The sequence below is a fragment of the Gouania willdenowi genome, chromosome 7 (genome assembly GCF_900634775.1).
Source record: "Gouania willdenowi chromosome 7, fGouWil2.1, whole genome shotgun sequence".
NCBI classification, from domain to species: Eukaryota; Metazoa; Chordata; class Actinopteri; order Blenniiformes; family Gobiesocidae; genus Gouania; species Gouania willdenowi.
The window spans coordinates 28,715,486-28,735,319 of NC_041050.1; the positions used below are offsets into that span (position 1 = coordinate 28,715,486).

General features: G+C 36.4%; 1 protein-coding gene across 1 annotated transcript in view; it reads right to left on the bottom strand.

Moving 5' to 3' along the window:
• Positions 1-10,896, bottom strand: part of LOC114467478 (RNA-binding motif, single-stranded-interacting protein 2-like) — a 38,184-nt gene extending 27,288 nt beyond the window's left edge. Inside the window, exon 1 of the mRNA XM_028453798.1 lies at positions 10,747-10,896. Within this exon, the coding sequence (XP_028309599.1) occupies positions 10,747-10,818 (72 nt within the window). The 5' untranslated portion in view covers positions 10,819-10,896. The remainder of the gene's footprint in view (positions 1-10,746) is intronic.
• Positions 10,897-19,834: the final 8,938 nt, after the last annotated feature.

Genomic DNA, 19,834 nt, shown 5'->3' on the forward strand with positions numbered 1-19,834 from the left:
GAGTTCAGTATAAAGGAAAGTTAATGTCAGCTCTGTTTGGCCTTCACGCTGCTGCTCTCCCAGTGCGGAAAGAGGAAGTGTTTGATTAGTTGGGGTGAGTAGGTCATGTCACTGGGAACAATGGGACGGCTTGTAATGGTGAAGCAATTTGACTAAATTTGGTTTCATTCATTGCCGAGTAAAGGTCATGCAACACGAGCAGATGAGCTTATTTCTGTCTTTTATTTGAACATATTTGAACTAACAAACAGCTGTTCTCTCACAACACTGATGTAAAAAGTAATGAGTATATATTTAGGAAAGAAAAAGAAAAGAAGCTCTTCTCAGAGGAGGTGATTCCTGCTGATGGAGATACATTTGAACAGTGTCTTTTTTATTTTTTTAATGTGTAAATCAAATTATATGGTTTTTAATTTGTTGACTCCAGGGAAATATCTGCTCTTTCCTTGTTGTGTTATTGGACTTCCAAGGTTCACCAGTGGGTCATCACCTTGTTAACAGTCAGCACGGAGCAGAGCTGGATTTATGAGCTGTCTATTTAGCATGTGGACCTGATCTGGATAAACAAGCAGGATTTATGATCTCACATCTTATATTTCAGCTTGAGAATGGATCAGTAATTTTATGATGTGAGGAAAAACATTCACACCTACTTTATTTGTTTTTTTTCCATCTTTGTTAGAATTTTGCTGATGGGTGATGTTTTTTTTTTTTATTTTTATTTCTTTTTCCTTCTTTTTTCCTTTTCCACCCTTTATCTCTTTTTTTTTTTTTTTTTTTTTTCAAATTCAGATTTGAGATGAAAACATCTGAACATTTTAAAAGCTGCAACATGCTATCATTGTGCCCCAGACAGTGTTTCTACAACTATGTATTCACTCATGGATTGGTTGAGTACAGAAGAGGATTAGTTCCACTAAAAACACCAAACCAAAACAATGTCCAACAAAGTCCGAACTTTGATATTAAAGTCAGAATTCTGGCTTTGATCTCAAAATTCAGGCTTTTTTTTCTAAACATTCTGACTTTAAATTCAGAATTCTGACTCTGGCTTTGATCTCAAAATTGACTTTTTTTTCAGAACATTAATAATAGTAATTAAAAAAGTATTTGACCTCGTTTTTTGCTTTTGTTTTTTTTCAGTGGCCCTAATCCTCTTCCAAGGGTTGAGACTAAATATAGATAAAATGTTTATTTTCAAAAGTGTCAGAAATACTTTAATAATCCCAGGTAGGGCTGCACGATTATGGCCAAAATAATAATCACTATTATTTTGAACAATATTGTAATCACAATTATACACAATGTGTTTTTATTTCACTACTTTTAAACACACAATATGTGTACAGTTTACAGTGCAAAATGTACTTTAAAATTGAATTATATATTTTTAAAAAAATTAAATATATTTACCCAAGAATTAAATATGTACTAAATACGTTATTACAGAGTGCAGAGCCTGTATTATAAATGTAAATATTGCAGACGATCAGGTTGATTTCGTCGTGGCAACCACAATCGTGATCACGATTAAAATTTGATTACTTGTGCAGCTCTAATCCCAGGGGAAAAATACTTATGTTACTGTGGCTTCAAGTAGAAATGATAACAAAGGTGAAAAGGAACACTATAACAAAGGATACATACAGTATATGATTAAAAGTAAAGCTAACAAGGTAAACATAGAGATCAGGACAATGATTATATAAACACTAGAATAGGATTGAGTATTAAATAAGAATTAAATACAAGTGCAAATATGCATGCACAGAAAAACAAAAACCAAGATTTCTATATAAAAGCAAGGAAGCTCTGCGTGCATGCATGTGTGCGTGTTTGTGGAGCGAATTTCTCCCCGACGCAGTGTCTGTTTGACCTGAAACTTTTTTTCAGGTCAAACAGCTTCCGCATACGAAGAGTGTGTGTGTGTCCATAATTTTGGACTTATTTGGTGTTGCAAAACATTTATTTTAATTTTATTTTCACCCGGATGGCACATTCATGTTTACCCAGAAGTGAAACCTATTCAACTTTTGACCTCAGTGCGAGGGGGCGCTAACGCACCAATCTGTTCATTTACAACCTCTAATAATCAGTAGAAGAAGACCACATGACCCCCATGGTGTGCGTTCATTATTTTGGACTTATTTGATGTTGCAAAATGCTTATTTTTCTCTCAACTCTCATTGGGCATGAGACACACGCTTTTCAACAACCTGTGACGGAGTGTGTGCATGCACGCGGCTGATGGGCGTACGTGTGTGTGAGAGAGAGAACCCACCACACATAAGGTGTTTATAATAAAAAAGATGTACTAAATGAGTAAAATGAAACAAAAAACTAAACATTTATACAAAAACTACACAAAACGACAACAGAAATGCACAAAAATATACAAAAAGGCTCCAAAAACACACAAAATGACTCCAAAAAACCTATATTACAGAAAAATACATCAAACAATGACAAAAACATAAAAATGACTCAAAATACACAAAACTAATTGTTTATACAAAAAATACACAAAACTAAATATTTGTACAAAAAATACACAAAATGACTCCAGAATCACACTACAATAGCAACAAAAAACAATAATTATACAAACGATGCACAAAAAGACAACAGAAAGATACAAAAATACACAAAATGACTCCAAAAAACATACATTACAGAAAAATACACCAAACAAAAAATATAAAAATTAGTGAAAAAAAAACACACATGTGCATGTCCCATAGAATTAAACCAGGGAAATCACACAAGCTATTTTACTTTGCACCAGAAAATAAAGCCCTTTATAACACTACAGAGTACAGAGTATGTACACCTCTTTGTACATCCAACCTTCAAACACATACTCATTTGGCCATAATTGACAACTCTACTTAAGCTCCTCCCTCTATATGAATACATACTTCCAACGGGCACTGTACTAGTCTATCTATAATTACTTGTCATCCATTAATTACTAGTTATTATTAATGTTCTGAGAAAAAAAGTCAGAATTCTGAGATTAAAATACAAATATTCATATACAAAAACACAGAGGTATAAGTTATACTTAGTATAACTTATTGCATCAATACTATAGGTATTTTACTTTAATTCAATTCCTAAAATTAACTGTGAATAAGATTCTGTTTACATTTTTAATATATTTCTAATATTTCACTACAATATATATGGAATTTGACACTTAATGAAAACTAAAATGTTTTTCTTCACCTGTGAGTCTATTACCAAGCACCATGTGTCCTTGCTGATGGTTCACTAACTGATAACATGTCAGCCTTTCTAAAATAGAGAGAACCAGTGTTTCACAGAGCTCATTCATTCCACTCTGCTTTTCTTATCTCACACGCTTCTCTACCATCAATAGTCTGCTGTTTGTTTTTCTACAGTCACGGCCTCTTCCTGTGCTGCACCCTGTGCCTCACCGTAGGCGGGCTGAGGGATCTATCTATCAGGAGGGATGCACCTGCACAGGCTCGGGGAGATAGGATCTAGTGAGGCCTGTCTAATTGGGATCTGAGCTTGTTAGCGAGAAGCGCTAATCCCTCTCATGCGCTCTTTAGTCTGAACGTGGTGTCTCATTAACACTGCTTGGCTGGGCTGTTTCTGAGAAAACTGAAGGAGAGGCTCCGCACTTCGTCTCCAGCATCTGCCTCAGCTCCAGATGTTTGACCAACCGTTGAAGGTCAAACCCAGAGCATGTGAGGAAACAGAGTCAGAAAGTCTACAGCAGTGGTTCTCAAACCATTTTGGCTCAAGTACCCCCTTTGTCCGACTACCACATTTTGCTCAGAATACTATGAAAAACAACAATAAAACACCATGATTAGGGGTGTGTATTGCCTGGCATCTGGCGATACGATTCGTATCGCGATACATAAGTCACAATACAATATATCCCGAAATTAAAGAATAAGGCAATTTCTTTCTTTTTATGACTTAAGAAACAACTAATCTGTAAATGTGTACACCTTCGTGAGAACATTATGTATGAAATATATTTTATTGACATATTTTACACTCAAAACATTGGCTTTAACATGTCATGTGCCAACAACTTAAAATAAAAAATAACACAATCTGCCTGTGGCTTTTAAACCAACTTTGACTTTTGTGCAACATGACTTTAGTGCAACTTAACTGAGGTATATGCCTAGAACAACAAATAAATGCAGAAAGTTAGTACTTTCTTTTTAGATTTTATTGAAAAAACACAAGCTTCTTTGTGCAGATACAATGTCTACTGCAGTGGAAAAGACTTTCCTGGTTAAATAAAGGTAAAAATCAAAATCAAACACCACTAATTATGATGGAATGAATGAGTGAAAACACTCATTTTAACAAATATCATTTTGTAAATAAGTGGAATGAAACTGTATTTATTTAGTGCCTCCTGAATATATTTATTTCTATAGTTTTTTTTTTATCATTTCCTGTCATCTCCCCCCCTAACTTGTGTCATTTTGTGTATTTTGTTGTTGTGTGTCTGTTATTTTTATTATTCAGTATATTTTTCCCTCATTTTATGTGTTTTTGTTGTCGTTTTTGTATGTTTGTATTATTTAATTTATTCTCTTTGTGTATGTGTTTTTGGTGTTAGGTTGTTTCTTGTGTTGTTTTGTATGTTTCTCTGTTATTTTTGTGTATTTTGTAGTGATCATGTGTATTTTTCTCTCATTTAGTGTGTCTTTGTTGTCATTTTGTGCGTTGCTGTTAATAGTGAGTATTTTTCACTCTTTGTGCATGTGTTATTGGTGTCATTTTGTGTGTTTTTTGTTGTTGTTTCTGTTCTTTTCATCTTTCATTATTATATATCATCTTATTTTGGGTGTTTTTGTTGTCATTTTTCGAGTCACCGTTAATATTTAGTATGATTGTTATTTTTAACTAAAACTAAACATTATAAATCCATATTTTCTGTACATCACGCCCATCACGTACCCTCATTTGAGAAACACGGGTCTATAGTAGATTCATGAGTATTATTTTACAGGCTGCTAAGTCTGCACGCCTCTGGAGGTTATCAGTGGCCAAAACCTGACCTCCTGGCATGCCACTCATTTCCTCCCTGCTTGTCACTATTCAGCCCTCAACCGCTCACGTATCCATTTACACTCCTCCTTTCATCCCATAGCAGTGTCTTCTCCTGCCATTCTTTGCATTCCTCTGTGATGCACAAATGTTTGTGTTGCCCTCCTTGGAACGAACAATAGCTTGTCTGGACAATGTTGGGTTGAGGTAATGAGTCAGAAAATATCAAACCAACTTCCTTATGTGGATATAAGATACGCACAGTTTCAGGGTTGGGGTCAATTGTAATTGTAATCATCGTAATTGATAATTAATTACAATTATGACGTAAATGTAACTGGAAATATCTGTTGCTATCTGTTGTAATTGTAATTGTCATGGAAATTCTATAATAACTGACATTTATAATTTAACCCAACGCAAAACTGGGGAACCACGTTATAATTCTATGGCTTACACGTATGTAATTAGCAATTATTTAAATATGTTTAATATTAAGTTTACCGGTTCTCTTAAAGGTTCCATGTCATGCTATCTCCATTTGTTCTGAGAACCCCAAAAACATAGTATTTGAGCTTTATTTTCCCCAACTCGCCTGTTTTAGCCTCTGAAAAGTCACTTTCTGAGCAACTCTACACAAACAGGCTGATTTGCGGCCTACTTATGCATATTCATGAGTGGGCGTGTCTATAAACGGGACACTCACTTCCTCCTCCCCGCACCGTGACGTAGGACCAAAAACATTAAAACCAATATATTCATTGATTAAGAAGCCTAACAAGGTAACCAACCAATGAGAAACAAATGAGATGATATATCGTATATTTTAGTGTATTTTACAGCTAATTTAACACATGAATCAAACTTAGCCGTTCTCATAAGAAATGCTAACAGAAAGCTAACACCAGAGGAAGGTTATGTTTTAATAGGCTCATATTTAAAAGGCTACTTATGATGATTCATTGTAATTGAACTTTAATCGTAATTGTAATTGGAAAAAAAATGTCGGTTCACGCAATTGTAATTTAGTTGTAATTGAACATGGATAATTGAAGACGTAATTGTAATCTAAAAATGTAATTGACCCCCGACCCTGGATGTGATATAACATTACAAAGACGAGTCTGTTTAGTTTTATATAGAATACATGCCCGTTGATGTCAGTCAAGGCTGCAGCAAAAGTAAATCAGCACTTTGTGAAACTGCAACACTTTAGGAAGCAACATTTCAGAATAATAAGTGGCCTGGAGTGCAGTGAGTGAGCAGGAGAGTGGTCTTGGCAGCAGCTGAGGACCACAGAGGTGATTACAGATGGACGGATGCCTGCAGGGAGCGCAGGTGACTTTAAGGACTGTTTTCATTATCTGAGAAAGAACAATGAGTGTGAAATAAAAAAGGATGAATTGCTTATAAATCCACCGAGCTTTCAACATGCAGCTACAGCTGAAATGCTCCATCTCTGTCTGGTATAAGCCCAGTTTAATCATGGCAGTGCTGTATCAATATACTGACATTCTATTCGTACGCAGCGCCCCTCATTGGCCAGTTTAGGTCACGTGACTAAGACTAAACCTAACCGTAAACATAACCCTGACCCTAACCCTAAAAATTGTTGCGATATAGGATTATAACCTAACCCTAAGACGCTACGTACGTGTACTTCAGTAACCGTACCAACAGCACCGGGGGTTGTCTGTACAAATAGACACTTTCTTTAATCATTTATCTGCTTATTTTAAACACTCAAGCTTAAAAATGTTAAAATTTGTTAGAAGCTGCAAACAGCCAGGGTTGGGGTCAATTACATTTTCAAATTACAATTACATCGAGTTCCAATTACAATTATAATTGTAATTAATTATCAATTAGGCGATTACAATTGTAATTTACTCCAACCCTGCAAACAGGCATCATCTTCCTATTTAACTCAAATTAAACATAAAATGATGTTGCCTTCAAGGCAATAAAAATGATAAATATAAGAAATAATTTCATAGTAAATGTTTGTGTTATTAATACTGTATTATTAATACTAATATATTATGATTATGTTGTTGTTAAAGAAAAATAATAAAGTTGAAATTGGAAAAAAAAAAAAATAACTAATATAAATAAATAAATACAAAACAAATAATGAACCTGCCTGTGTTATATATAAGTTTTATGACATTTACCACAAAAGGAGCTTCTTTGAATATGTCCCCTTTAAACAGGCATTTCAACTTTAAAAACAAGCCGTTTTATTGACGAACTTGTGAAATGACAGAATATTTTTTATTATCTTGGAAATAAATTCTTAAATTTTCCAGGTACCTGCTGCAGTGTGCTCACGTACCCCTACGGGTACGCGTACCCCTGGTTGGGAAACACTGCATTAGGGTATGACTAATGTGATCAAAAGGTGTAAATATTGTGTAAAGCATTTTATTTTTCTACACTATTTTTTACAGCGTGCCTGCAACAATTCTGTCAAACTATGCTGTAAATGAGAAATCCTACCTGTTTGCTTAAGGAAACAATAAAAGGCACTGTGGAAAAGATCATAGTACTACAAGTGTAGTCTCTCTGTCACAGATGTCAGCAGCAGCTGCAGGCCAAAAAAGAATAAAAATTAAAAAAAAAAAGAAAGAAATGAGCAAATCCGAAAAAGGATTTAAAAAAAAAAGTGATGAGGTGATGTTTTATTCCTGTTCCTCAGATGTAAAAGATCTCCCTCGTCTCCCCAGATTCACTCCAGTTTCATCCACACACTTAAAAGGTCTCTTTCCAACACAAATCGGGGTATGTGCAACGCACAAGGGGGAGGGAGAGAAAAAGGGGGCTGTTAATTAAAAGCAGAAGAAAAGGGGAGGGGTCTAAATCCTTTTATTCTCTGCCCACTTTCTCGTAGTAAATGACACAGACCTGGGGTTACCACTTGACACTGGATTTACAATCCTCCCCTCTGTGTGACTTTGGCTCTCTGACAATGAAGTGTGTAAAACGTGTGTGCACGACTTCTTTCATGAAAAAAAAGAGTCAGGTTTGCAAAAGCTCTCTGGAAACGAACACTTGAGTCTGAATCCAGGATTCCAGGAATTCCTGAATTCCTTCCAGCTGTGAAGCCGGAAAGGGAATGACGGAAGGAAGGAAGGAAGGAAGGAACGGTGTGTTTGATTTCAACTGGAATTGAAGCCCCACTGATACTTCACCAACAATGTAACACAAAAAGGCGTTTTCTAATTTTAGATTTTAGACTTATTTTTAGACATCAAGCTCAACAAAAATAGCAGGAGGAGATCGACTATAGACTGGATTGGTTCACAAAGCATTCAACACCTCAAATACCTCTAATGTATTGATTCATTCTCTTTTACTTGTTTAGAGCAGTGGTTCTCAACCTTTTCAGACGGCGCCCCCTGAAATAAAGGTGTCAGAAACTGGAGACCCCCACTGTACCTGAAGGTGGTTGAACACAGACATTAACATTGAAGAACAGTCATGTGGAGACAGGGCCATCTATAAGGGGGAATAAAGGGGAGAGATTTTTGGGGTCCATCCATAGAGTCAGCAAAATGATGGTCTATTGTTCTATGAATCTGTGATAACCACATTTATTTAATTATCTGAATAATATCCACTGTTATCCAGGGAGTTTGTCATTATTTGCGCCATAGCAAATAGTCATCTTATAGATGTAAATCCTTGTTTTAGTCGGAAATAAGATGGGTCAAATGTGACCAATAATGGTAAAAAACACAGACATTGGTTAAAAGTTGCAAATTAGAGTGGCCAAAAACAGACAGAAATAAAGGAAAAAGAGTTCAAAGTGTCAATATTGGAAGGGTGGCCGGTTGGGGAAATGTAATTTAAAAAGTAGGAAATATTAGTTTAAACTGGCAAATGACAAAATGTGAATGTGGTTAAATTGGCAAAAATAAGCATGAAATATGTTGAAAAGAGGTTAAAAGGGACAATAATGAGTCAATATATGCAACATTCTTGGGAAAAAAGTGGAAAGGGTTTTAAAGTTCCGAAAATGTCTGGAAAGTGGAAAAAAAAAAATGTTCAGAAAAGGCATTGAAATTTGATGGAGAAGTGGCAGAAATGATGATGCAGCAAAAATGGAATAAAAAGAGCAAAAATATGGCACGAAAAAGTGATGAAAATAGGTTAAAATATGGCATGTTTGGTGTCGTTAAAGAAAATTGTAAAAAATAGGCAAAAATTGGCTCAAATTGTTCAAAGTTCTTTGAAGGCATCTGGCGACCCCTTCCCAGTGTCGCGCAACCCGAAATGGGATCCTGACCCCAAGGTTGAGAACCCCTGGTTTAGAGAATCACAGCTGTCTGTTAGTGCCTTCTCCCATCATACAAAACAATGATTTTATGAGGATGGGTAAGACCCCTGCCTATCACAGTGCCAACACACAGAAACAGGCATCACATTTACACACCTCAATCGGGTATTTGGCAAGTCCAACTATTACTATTACTAACTAGTCTGTTAGCAGGAATACGCTTACATCTTGGAATATTCCATTGCATTTTTGAGGGGATCCAGATAAATATATTCTGAAAAAGTTTTTAAAATCTAACAATTCCCTATCTCTCATCATTGGCAAAAATTAAAAAATACATGTCGGTTCGTAATTGACTGATCTTCATGAAATTTGACCAGGTAATTGAGTTGGAATGGATCCGGATTGTGGATTTTTTTGTGCATTATCAAAAACATGTGGGTGATTTGGACTAACTGTATCATTATTGATGGCTAAGGGTTGGGTAACAGACACTGGGAAAACATGCATTCTCCTCACAGAAAGAGCCCAGGTCACTTTGTTCTATAGGAAACACTAATGGTAGTTTTACTTTGCATTGAGTAGCACAATGTGTTGTGATTAGTACTTTAAATGAAAGCAACTACTTGCCAAAATGGGGTTTTCTACCCATATAGAGCCACGAATTCCTTCTGAAGAAATGAATGTTGTGGTTTTTTTGGTCAGTTGATGCTGATTCAGGTGGGAAAAGGAAAATTGATTTGAATGTATACCTATAACTCTAAAATAATAACATTAACATACAGTAATTTGTATCATACAAAGCAGATGGAACACATTAAAATGAAATTATAAGACTTTTTTTTAGTCGATCTGGAAAACTAAGCAGTAAATAAATAATGATTCTGTGACTCGTGTTTTATAGTAGTTCCTGAACATTATATACCCAGACTCTGGCACTATCCGCTGCTTTACATTACTCAGTAATCATTGGAGACTGGAGGGGTGGGGCACAATGGTGCGCGTAAAATAGGTAAAACTTTACTAACTTGTTGTTATCCCATTTAAAACACCATCCCATTATAGACAAAGAAATTACCCCAACTTGTATCAATTCACATTGAAATCCAATCCGATTAATCGTTAAATGGCTTTTCCTCAGCTTTACGCGCGTCTCCTGCAGATCTACGGGCTTTAATGAGCGCAGGCGAATGTGATCAAACGATAGTAAAAGTGTAGCTGTGACCCACACACAGCAAAGTAACGGATTGTTTTAGAGAGAAATAAATGTAGCAGCAGCAGCAGCAGCAGCAGGAAGCGGAGTTTAAAGCGTCTCCGGTGATCCTCTCAAGGACACTGCAGCTTAAAGAGGCGCCGCATCGACGGATGACTTTAGTCTCACAAAGACGGACTACAAGTGAATGCTCAAAGTGCTGCCTTACCTTCTTTGTGCTTTTGCCAATGTAGCTGTTGTACGGGTTGATTCCTGTCCTCGGCGGGACAGAGAGAAGCATTTTTACGCAGCGCTGTGTCCGGGAGAGCCGATAGAGCCGAGGCAGTCAGCTGACGTCAGTCAGGATCTACAGCCAGGAACAGCAGCAACCAGCACTGCCACTGCCACTACCACCACCACTACCACTACCAGTAACACTACCAGTAACACTACCACTACCAGTACCAGTACCAGTACCACTACCAGTAACACTACCACTACCAGTACCACTACCACTACCACTACCACTGCCACTACCAGTACCACTACCAGTAACACTACCACTACCAGTACCACTACCACTACCACTACCACTACCAGTACCAGTACCAGTACCACTACCAGTAACACTACCAGTACCGGTACCACTACCGGTACCGGTACCACTACCACTACCAGTACCAGTACCAGTACCAGTACCAGTACCACTACCACTACCAGTACCACTACCAGTACCACTGCCACTACCAGTACCACTACCACTACCACTGCCACTGCCACTGCCACTGCCACTACCACTACCAGTACCAGTACCACTACCACTACCAGTGCCATGGCTGCACACGACACACATAGTCTATTGAAATGGGCAACTTTGATCACAGCACAGGCCACTAAAATTATTATTATTATTATTTTAATTCAGTTTATTTCTGACATGGTTGCATTCACAGAAGTTTTGTTATTCTTTTTTTTTTTTTTTTTTTTTTTTTTTCTTTTTTTTTTTGTACATGCCAAAAAAGGAGACGAGAGAAGCAGTTTGCTTTTCCAAGTCCCGTCCCCTGTAAAATACAATTTTCTGACCTCAGAGACACAATATCAAAATTATTATACTCATATACAATAATAGCCAATCAGATTTTTTTTTAAATACAGGAGTTTATATGATTTTATTGTAATTATTTATATGTTCCTGCCATTTTTGTAGTTTTTTTTTTTTTTTTTTTTTTCTCGTCGTTCTGTGTTTTTGTGTCTTTTTGTATATATTTTTTGTATGTTTTGTTGAGGTTGAATGCGTTTTTGCAACCATATTGTTATCTTTTGTGTGTTTTTTTGAGTAATTTTGTGTATTTATGTTGTTGTTTTGTGTGTATTTTTGTCGGGGCCAAGAATGTATTTTATTCTGTGATTTTATTTTTTTTTTTGTGATCTTGTCTTCATTTTTGTGTTTTTGCGTAATTTTTTTTTTTTTTTTGTGATTTTGTGTACTTCTGTTTTCCACTTTTGCAATAGTGTGTGTGTTCATTTTGGGACGTCGCAAATTAAACAGAGGGCCGCATGTATGTGGTGAGTCTTTTTTTTTTTTTTTTTTTTTTTTTTTTTTACATTTTTATGTCATTTTTTTGCTATCTTGTCATTTTATTTTTTTTGTGTAATTTTGTCTATTTGTGTTGTTACTTTGTATGTTTTTGTTGTTATTTTCTGCATTTCTGTTGTCCACTTCTGTAGTATTGTGTGTTCATTTTGTGGGGCTGCATGTATATGGTGAGTATTTTTTGTCTTTTTTTTTTTACATTTTTCTGTGATTTTTTTGTGATATTGTAGTCATTTTTGTTTTTGTGTGTAATATGGTCTATTTTTGTTGTCATTTTGTATTTTTAGTTGTCATTTTGTGTATTTCTATTGTCCGCTTTTTATAATACTGTGTGTGTTCATTTTGGGGGGCCACACAAAAATAGAGAGAGGGCCGCATGTGCTGCCAGTTCCCCATGTCTGCTGTAGCTACATGCTGATGGGATGTATCTGACTTCTTCATCTGCTCTGAGAACGCGGCATCATCTTCATCCACTTGACTCTTATTTTCCAGAAAAAAAACTTGTTTTTTCAAAAATGTGATTCTATAAACCAGAGAGAGCTGTCAGATTTTCACGAGTCTATACGGAGCCAATGAGGGAAGACTCATAGTGTAAAGCTTAAACATTGGGAATCGAGGACCAAGGCCCAAAAAAAAACATGACTAGGTTTAACAGTTAAAGCTGCAGTATGTAGAATAGTGAGACTGGAATGGAATCATCCACGCTCCCCTTTCCCCTCCGTAATTCAAATTCACTGGCCTCTCTGTGAACGTGCACAACTGTGGAGCTCTTACTGACTTTTTTTTCAATAGTGACTTGTGACAAATCCGGGGACTTTATCTTGTGTTATTGGAGAGTTTTCTGACGTTTTAGAGACATGAAAGCACATACCACTATCTAGTAACTGTCCTCAGTTTGCAACGGCTGCTGCCATGAGCCCATTCCCCGTCCCAAAGCGCTCACAATTGGGCACAGCAATCCCAGCTGCAGGTCAGAGCAGACCCACACCACTCCATGTCCAGACTGCAAATTAATTAATAATGCATTGGATTTACATTTCGCCTTATTTTGGACACTCAAAACGCTATACATGGCATTATTCTTTCACTCCACATTTAGTGGTGGTAAGTTACTATTGTAGCCACTGCTGCCCTGGGGCAAACTGACAAAAGCGAGGCTGCCATCGGCCCCTCCGACCAACACTCACTCACACACCACATTCATACTAATTGCTCATGTTCTCTCCACCTTGGATATGCTTCTCTTAGGTTTACACAGGATTTATCCCGTCTGTTTTCACTCTCCCTCTGACACCAGTGCGTGAGAGTGCAGAGTCTAAATATTGTTCCGTCTAAATATGTTTGAGCCTCTAAACTATTGCTTCTACACATCACTCTTAATTTTTTTAGGGGGTGGGGGCTTGCTTTGCAGTGTAACCACTGTGCCCCACTTTTCCTACTGGAACATTTGTCATTGCACTTTTACTACTAATAGGTTGTGAATGAGCATCAACTTTAGTAGAACAGCCAATGGTATTTCCTAAAACAGCTCATAGATCTCTGATTGGCTGAAAAGGAGCGTCATGCTCTTTGTTTTCTAATTCCTCTAAGAACACTTTGAATTACAATATACTGAAAGGTTATTATGAGTCTTGATCAAATGAAGCCAAAAAAGAACCTTACAAACTGCAGCTTTAAAGAGCACCCTTTTTTGAATTTGAGTTTTCTTTTATTGACAGACAAAAACAAGGTGTCCAAGATCGAGTAAAAATGCCCTTGTGTCAAAGACAAGACCACAACCTTAAAAATGTGTTCTCGGGTAGTAGCAGTGCCCTGCATAGTGTGCAGTCATTGAGTGAAAGAAAAATGCTGTCCCCAAAAATATCTCAAAAAGAATGGTGCATGAAATCTTTAAATGTCGTAGTACTATGACTGCCTTTCAATCAAACACCCATGTCCAAAATCTCCATGCTCCACTATCCCTCCTTCCAATAAACTTTGCTGTACACTTAACATAACGTATAGTGCATTTATTACATCCAGAGATCAAAAGTTAAGGAGTAAACACTTTTTTGTTGTTGTGTTTTTTTTCTATTTTTTATAAAGGGATTGACTTTACTTGAGTGTTTTCTGACAAATTTTTTTTTTTAACTTTAACTTTTTCACATTTTTACACATATCTGTACATTTTTACACATATTTTCACACATATCTGTACTCATTACATTCCTCTACAGAAGAAATAAGACGCAACTATGAAAATGACAAGCAACAAGAAGCAAGGTCAACCTGCACTGCAGAAGCTACGTTGCCAGATTGGGTTTAATGTGTGAAAAAAGCGATTTAAGAGACATTTCGGCAGATTTGTGACAGTATAATGTCTGTGTGAATTATTAAAGAAACACTGGCACAAGGAGCATGGAAGAAGTACATAAGTAAGAAACAAAAGGTCAGAGAAGAAGACGGACATCACTTAATCTTAAACTTATTGAAAGAATGTAAGTCATTTCCAGAGGTGAAAGCAATGGATTACAAGTACTCACATTATTGAGTAGCTTTTATGGGATCAATACTGTATATTTCTAAATCAGTAATTTTATTTGTACTTAAGTACGTTTTAAAAGACGTAAAGTAATTCATCACATTTCTACACCCGACCGTTACTGAGTAAGTTATAATTTTTTTTTTTTTTCCATTTCATAAGCATTTACATGTATTTTAATTGTTGTATATATCTGCATTATATTTGTATTTGTGCATTTGTATTATTATTTTTAACTTATTTTATTTTCTCTACTGTAATATGTGCACTTAATTATTCTTATTTAATTAACAGTCTTTTACTTAATTATGTCTGTTTTTCTTTTTTCTTGGTTTTAGTGTTTATTCTTTTCATTTGTAATATTTCTCAAGCCTCTGTAACAAAGTCATTTCCCCCTGGAGCAAACAAAGCATTTCTGATTTTAAACTTACCTATACTTAGAGTCTGAGATTTTTTTAACATTTTGAAATGAATTAATTGGTGTTATGTTATTTTTTAAACTTTACACAGATGCCTGTATAATTGTGCAAGATTTTGATCTCTTCCTTTTTAAGTTTATACATGAGATATTTACTGTTTGCAAGGGAACTGTGGCAAGATTTATTACCAATAATAAATGTGGAGGGTGAAAGTAACTCCATAGTAACTTTTACTTTGAATACTATTTAATTGAGCTACTTTTTGCTTGTACTTGCGTGTTTTATGTATGACTTCCTTGTACTTGAGTACAATTTCAATCAAGTAACAATATTTTTACTTGAGTAAGATATATCAGTACTTTTTACACCTCTGGTTGTTACAGTGTGTTCAAAAAACATCCTAACAACACGTCTGCCTTTTTTGGTGGGGTGCCACTCATTGCAGAGTGCCAAATGTCCCCTGCCCACTCAACTTCTCCATCCAACACCATCTCTATGTGTTAGTCCTGTTCATAGACTGGTGTCGTCCTGACATGGGTGTGTCCCATATTTCATGTATCACAAGTTTGAACAGGGATGAAGTCAAAGCCCCCCCCCCCGCACCCTGTACAGTACAAAAGGGTATAGAAAACAAGATGAGGCAAGTTCTTCAGATTAAATATCTAAATTAGAAACTTTTTCTGAGTTTTCACCAATTATAATATATATATATATATATATATATATATATATGTAGTTTTTTTTTTAACTGCTTTTGTCATATGAATAAAAAGTGCTGGTATCAACAAGAGTTGCTTGGCAACAAAGTCCCCCTACCATATTCCATGACTTGTGTACCTTGACTGATTAGCCCCCGAGTGAGTAGCAAACATGCTATTGTTCAGTCAGCCATGCAGTGCGTTCTGCCCAACGATAGCATTTGCATAAATAACATCCACAACTGCCAAATTCAGAGGGGATCTTCCTTATGTTGATCTCCATGCACAAGGGATTTCATCATGATTGTCTCATCAGACAGACAGAGAGACAGACAGACGGGGCGGGTAGAGGTGCATCTGAATTCATAATCTCTACCTCGCCCGCTCCCATTTTGTGCACCCACATTATGTCAAAACTTTGACATTGATTACATTGGAACGCAAAACAGCAATTTCCTGTTCTCCTTTGTTCTGCGTGGCCTGCTATCGACTTGTTTTTGACTGCACCATTTTCCGCCTATAATTAGGTCACTCAGGGTTGATCGCTCACACTGTTGAAATCTATTCAATGTTTCTGTATTTACTGTACATGTGTGTACGTGTGTGTGTGTGTGTGTGTGTGTGTGTGTGTGTGTGTGTGTGTGTGTGTGTGTGTGTGTGTGTGTGTGTGTGTGTGTGTGTGTGTGTGTGTGTGTGTGTGTGTGTGTGTTTTTGGCCAGATGGGCTGTGAGTTCCAATGAGCTCAAGGACAATTTGGGGAGTGACTAAGTTAGAGAACTTGAGCCAACCAGTCACTGATGGGAATAATTGAGCCTAATGGGAGGAGGAGGGTTTGGATAAAGATTTCTAACACATAGAAAAAAATCAAATTAAAAATACATTCTGACATAGAATGTTGCGTTGATTGGGAGATTTATTTTGGTTTTGTGATGTCAACCTTATCTACTGAGCTTGGGGCCTTGTTAAAACATCATGTTGAACTTTGTGTTGGACTCCAGCGTGGTGTGGGGGGAGGGCTGCTGATTGATGCGAGGTGGGCCGACGTTTCGAGGCTGGGGTGGAGGAGGGTGATTAGAAGAACAGAGGCTTCCAGTGCATGCTCCACATTCCTCAGGTGTTCTCAGCGTAGCCTTGCTTTGTAATTACCACTTAATAAAAAAATTTAAAAAAACTTGTACAAAGCCACACTTTTCTATCTGACCAAAGGGGCTGCAACAAGGGGCAGATGTAAGGAGAGGGGAACAGATTTACAATGAGCTTATAATGACATGTGTTGGGTATATTATTGCTAATACTTTATAATGAGAGATTAAATTCGCTGCAGGTTATGGTTTAAAAATGAAGGTACCTGTAGCTATGCCACACCCGTGCGGATGAGCTATGTGAGGAAAATTAATTTATACACCGATCCATCTTCTCCCAAGGATAAGTTTGGCCAGAGTTAAGCAGACGTTATGCAAATGAATTAAAGCGATGCAGTGTGTACAGTTACAAAAAGGTCGTAAAGAATTGTAATTTTGTTGATGTGAAATATTATTCATTGACTATATTTTTGACATACTATAATTACATATCCTTATCCTTATCCTTATCTCCAATAGCCATTATATGAATTAATTATTCATATACCAAATGTATCCTTACATAAACCGCTCACTTTTTCTAAGCCTTTTTTTTTTTTTTTTGACAGGCATGCTGTGAAATGCATGTTGCACAGGAAAATATATAGATTTATGTTTTAAAAAAGATTATATATGTGTGTTCAACAGCTATTTTTGAAAAACAAAATTTTGTTGGTTGAGTTCTAAAAAAAAAAAAGAAAGTGGTTCGTGAGCTAATGACCGTGGCAGAATGTGGGTCCCAGGGTGAGACCAGTTGAGAACCCGTGTTCTAGATTCTAGAACAAGGACAAAAAGTTTCATAACATTGAATTTCGACTGTATCTAATGACCAAAAACAAGCCTTATGTAAGTGAAAAGATACTGTAAGTCAGATATAACAACCTCAGGGTCACTCAGTTTATCATGAAAGACAGTTTTGAATCCAATTACAAAATTCTAAGAAATAAGAACAAATAAAAAGTCTGCCTTTTCTCCTAATACTGAACTTTATACACATTAAACAAATCAAATACATATGCCAAATAAATTAAATACGCACAAACCTTAGACCCCTCAATGATAAATAATAACTGATTATTCAATAATCTTGTATGTAATTTAAATCAGCACTAAATGTCATCTTTATTAAACTGCAATAACTGGTGGTTTGATTTCTAACTGTAAAAACCTTCTAATTAAAGATTAATGTTCGATATAAACTTTTGGATTTCTGACTGGCTCAAAAAAAAAAAAAAAAAAAAAAAAAATGTGTGTATGTCTTTATCTCTTGATGTGCGACAGCTAATGTTTGGACTCTGACAATCACAAATGTCTTATGCAACATAACAAAAGATAACACATGGCTGAAGCCATGTTCCAGGCCACAGGGAGGAGGGACCAGATAACAATGTGAGGAAGAACAACATCATATTGACTTTATATTATTGTTGATTCATGCTCTGTTCATTTCAAATCTGTTAATAAACGATTGATTGATTCAAGCAAAGCAAAACCTTCTGTCAGGTTTGAACAACTACAGTTGAGTTATTTCACTCTGTTCTAACACTTTGCATACCAAGTGTGGACTTTTGTTCTCCTGTGTCGAGGTTTTGTAATAGATCCTCTTGTGGAAAGCTGGATGTTAATACTTTATTTCACTGACCTTACCTTGGTGTCACCGAAAAGGCAGGTTTTATTTTTTTTTTTAGTTGTTTTTTTTTCTTTGCTGCCTGGGAAAGGTTCTCGTCTCTCCTCGCCAAAAATGTTTGCAAGATTTTCTCTGCCTCCTCGGTTGGCTCGCTAAGAACTGGAGGATTGTGTGCAGATGTGCCTGGAGAGAGGCCAGCCACTCTGCCCTGGGAGAACATGTGGTCTGGGAGTGTTTATGCTGGCACGCTTTCAAGCTGTCTCCCACACAGCATGCTGGCGTCTGTCTTTCCTGAATGACAATTGCTCAACCTTTCTCCCAATGGAAGGGCCAATGGCAGGTTGAGGAGTCACCAGTGATTATAGTGATTCCCAGCATTTACAAACAGGGGGAATGAAACGTTTAAAAAAGCTATTGGCTAGTAATCAGTAATGGTAAAGTAAAAAAAAAAAAAGGCATTTAACTTCAGTCCTGAACAGGATAGTGATAATGTGGTTCCAACCAACCTGAACGAGAACATTGTTATTCTCTGTTTTTGTTTGCTTGTGGTCAAAATGCCTTGATTGAAAACATACAGAGCCCCTCATGCATGTGTTTCATAACTTCTCCACATACTTCAAATTCTCTCCTGTGATTCACGCTGCAAGAATATATCCCTTCAACCAGCATGTGCTCAAGGAAATACAAATCCATTGTTTGTACTATAAAAAGCCTGCACGTAGTGTTTGTAAAAATAGGCAACCCGCATGCACAACTTCTATTGGTATTTTATTTATATTTGTATATGGACAATTTGATTACAGTAATGAAGCCAGTATCCTTTAAATCAGGAACGGCAACTTTTCATCACATCAGGGCCATATATATATATATATATTTTTTTTTTTTTTTTTTTTTTTGTCACGTGTTTTTGGAGTCATTTTTGTGTATCCCTATTTTTGGAGTATTTATGCGTATTTTGCTTATTATTTGTGTATTTTTCTGTTGTTTTATGATTTTTTATTTATTTATTTATTTATTGTCACCTTGTGTTTTAATGGAATCGTTTCGTGCATTTACTTTTGGGGCCGCAGTAAATTAGACCGAGGGCCGGATGTGGCCCCGGATACCCATGTCTGCTTTAAATGGTTTTAAACTTTAAACATAAGACCGACAGTGTTATTTTTGTCTGTACGTCTCACTAATGTAAGTAGTCAGCGCCCTCTGTAGGTCGAGATTATTTATGAACATCATAATTCACAACCCGGAAGTCGTACTTTACTTTGAAACACTTTTTTTTTTTTTTTTTTTTTTTGAGAAAACGTCAATCTAGCGCTCTGCTATTAAATTACTTTATA